The sequence below is a fragment of the Rhincodon typus genome, chromosome 46, assembly GCF_021869965.1.
Source record: "Rhincodon typus isolate 14 chromosome 46, sRhiTyp1.1, whole genome shotgun sequence".
Lineage (NCBI taxonomy): Eukaryota > Metazoa > Chordata > Chondrichthyes > Orectolobiformes > Rhincodontidae > Rhincodon > Rhincodon typus.
This window is the reverse complement of record NC_063377.1, coordinates 9,740,013-9,742,683: the sequence shown is the minus strand read 5'-3', so window position 1 is coordinate 9,742,683 and position 2,671 is coordinate 9,740,013. Positions and strand designations below refer to the sequence as shown.

Genomic DNA, 2,671 nt, shown 5'->3' with positions numbered 1-2,671 from the left:
ACCTACACTCACCTTTACTGGCCCCATCCCCGCCTCTTCGACCTGTTTGTTTCCTCTCCACCTATCCTCTCCTCTATCCATCTTTTATCCGCCTCCCACTCTCTCCCTATTTATTTCAGAACCCCCTTCCCCTCCCCCTTTTCTGATGAAGGGTCTAGGCCCAAAACGACAGCCTCTCTGCTCCTATGATGCTGCTTGGCCTGCTGTGTTCATCCAGCCCTGCACCTTGTTATCTCAGATTCTCCAGCATCTGCAGTTCCTACTATCTCTAAAACTTTCTTGGGACTATCTCCAGTATATCTTTCCTTAAGCAAGTGGCCTCAGTATTCCAGCTGACTACTGTCTTGTTTAGTTTTAGCAAGACTTCCCTCATTTTATATTCCATTCCCTTTGGAATGGATGCTAACGTTTTGTGATATATTCACGAGGATTCCCAAATCCCTCCGTACTTCAGCTTTCTGCAGTCTTTCTCCATTTAAACAATATCCTCTACTCTTCCTGTCAAAGTGTATAACCTAACATTTCCTCTTTACCTCTCTACCGGTAGAGAAAGTGCCTTCCTAATCACCATTTCTACGCTCCTCATAATCTTATACACCTCTCTCAACCTTCGCTATTCTAAGCAGAACAACCTCAATCTACCCATTTGTTCCTTGTTCCTCTGGCCCAGGCAACATCTTTCTAAATCTCCACTGCACCCTTTAATGCATTCACGTCCTGACTATAATGTGGGGACCAGAACCCCACACAATACACCTGATGTGGCCTCATGAGCACTTTATACAGATCCAGCATAACCTCCTCACTCTTGTATTCTCTACCTCAGCTAATAAAGGCAGGTATTCCAAATGCTTTCTTAACCACCTCATCTACATGCCATGCTACCTTCAGAGACCTGTAGATCTGCTTACCAAGGTCCCTCTGATCTTCAGTACTTTCCAGGATTCTACCATTCATTGTTATAGTCTCTTGCCTTGTTAGACCTCTCCAAGTGCAATACTTCAAACTTTTCCTGATTGAATTCCATTTGCCACTAACCTGCCATCATTCTCCTGCACTTTACGGCTATCTTTCTCACTGTCTATCACCCGACTAATTTTTGTGTTGTCTGCAAACTTCTTGATGATACCCTCCCCCACTAGTTTAAGTCCAAATCATTCATATATACCACATATACCACATATATCGAACCCGGGTCCCTGGCGCCATGAGGCAGTAGTGCTAACCGCTGAGCACTATATGTTAAACACTTTTCACATTTAGGCAGCCCAACCTCTGAGGAAAGAAGGTCCCAAATGATGAGATCCAACACTGGATCAGCTGTGCCAACTTAGCCTTTTACAAACTGCGCCAGTGAATATTTGACAACAAAGACCTCTGCAACTCAACAGAGCAGCATACAAAGCAGTTATTTTCACCACACACCTGTATTGCAGTGAGACCTGGACTTCGTATCACCAAAAAGCACTACAGAAATTTCACCAGCAACGCCTCCTTGGACACACTGGGTGAACCACTAAACAAACATTACAGTTCTTCTTCTCTGCATGCATTCAAGCAAAAACCAGGTACAATGAACTGGACACTGTCTGGGAGGCTGAAAATTGTCTCCCCTTGCTGGGTCCCATTTCCTCAACTTTTTCAGCGTTCCAGGGTGGACAAAGAAAACATTGCAGAGGCTCTCTGAAGCTTTCCCTAAAGCATGACAGAATTGCCATTAATGGCTGCAAAGTGCTCACCACAAAATTATTCAGAATGGTGACAACGTGTCCGTCAAGTTGCAGCATGCTTTGAGTCTAAAGTTAATGATGAGGCAGGAAAGGAAGCAAATCCTACACTTTGGATTCATAACCTCATGGGATGCCCTGCGCCGTGTGCCCAAGGATTTGTGGGCAGTGAATTGGCCACTTCAGTCACATGAAGACCCACACAGTCTTGAGTAGACATCATTCTGGAACTGAGAGGCTGCTGATGATAATGTGACAGTCTGAGAGTAAGTTATGGCAGGATTGGGAGTGCGAAATAGTACATTTTTATTGGGGTATGTGGATTTACATTGATCAGGTACAACAGCAGAATCTGACCATCCCCCAGGCCTGACACTGAGCGTTTCCAATCCTGTCTCACTCACCAAGGCGGCTCCAGGACACAATGGGTTTGGGATTTCCTGTGGCGATGCACTCCAATATGGCTGTCTGGTGGATGGTGAGAGTGAGGTTCTGTGGGCCCGAGAGGATCACAGGTTCCTGGTCAGCCCGAGGAGATGAAACTGGGAACGGAATCAGGAACACGTCAGAAACAGCAGGCAGCCCAGCCTGACCTCACGTGGAGGGACCGGAGGTCAGCCATGATGGTGGGGGAGCGGGGAAGGTGAAGGTTGGGGAGGTAGTGAGGAACCATGATGAGGATGAGATAAAGGAAACGGAGGGCTATGGGGTGAGGCAGTGAGGGAGCGCTGTGGAGGAGGAGAGAGGGTTGTGAAGGGTTACAGAGAGTGAGGGAGGGTTACAGAGGTTGAGGGAAGGCTGTGGAGGGTGAGGGAGGGTGAGGGAGGGTTATGGAGAATAAGGGAGGGTTGTGGAGAGTAAGGAAGGGTTGTGGAGAGTGAGGGAGGGGTGTGGAGAGTGAGGGAGGGCTGTGGAGTGTGAGGGAGGGCTGTGGAGTGTGAGGG

The 2,671-nt window shown here is 47.6% G+C and overlaps 1 protein-coding gene across 1 annotated transcript in view; it reads right to left on the bottom strand.

The window, feature by feature from the left end:
- The window catches only part of si:ch211-57n23.4 (immunoglobulin superfamily DCC subclass member 3), a 35,252-nt gene that overhangs the window by 19,218 nt on the left and 13,363 nt on the right, over positions 1-2,671 (bottom strand). Inside the window, exon 5 of the mRNA XM_048620315.1 lies at positions 2,132-2,269. Coding sequence (XP_048476272.1) covers positions 2,132-2,269 — 138 coding nt within the window. The remainder of the gene's footprint in view (positions 1-2,131; positions 2,270-2,671) is intronic.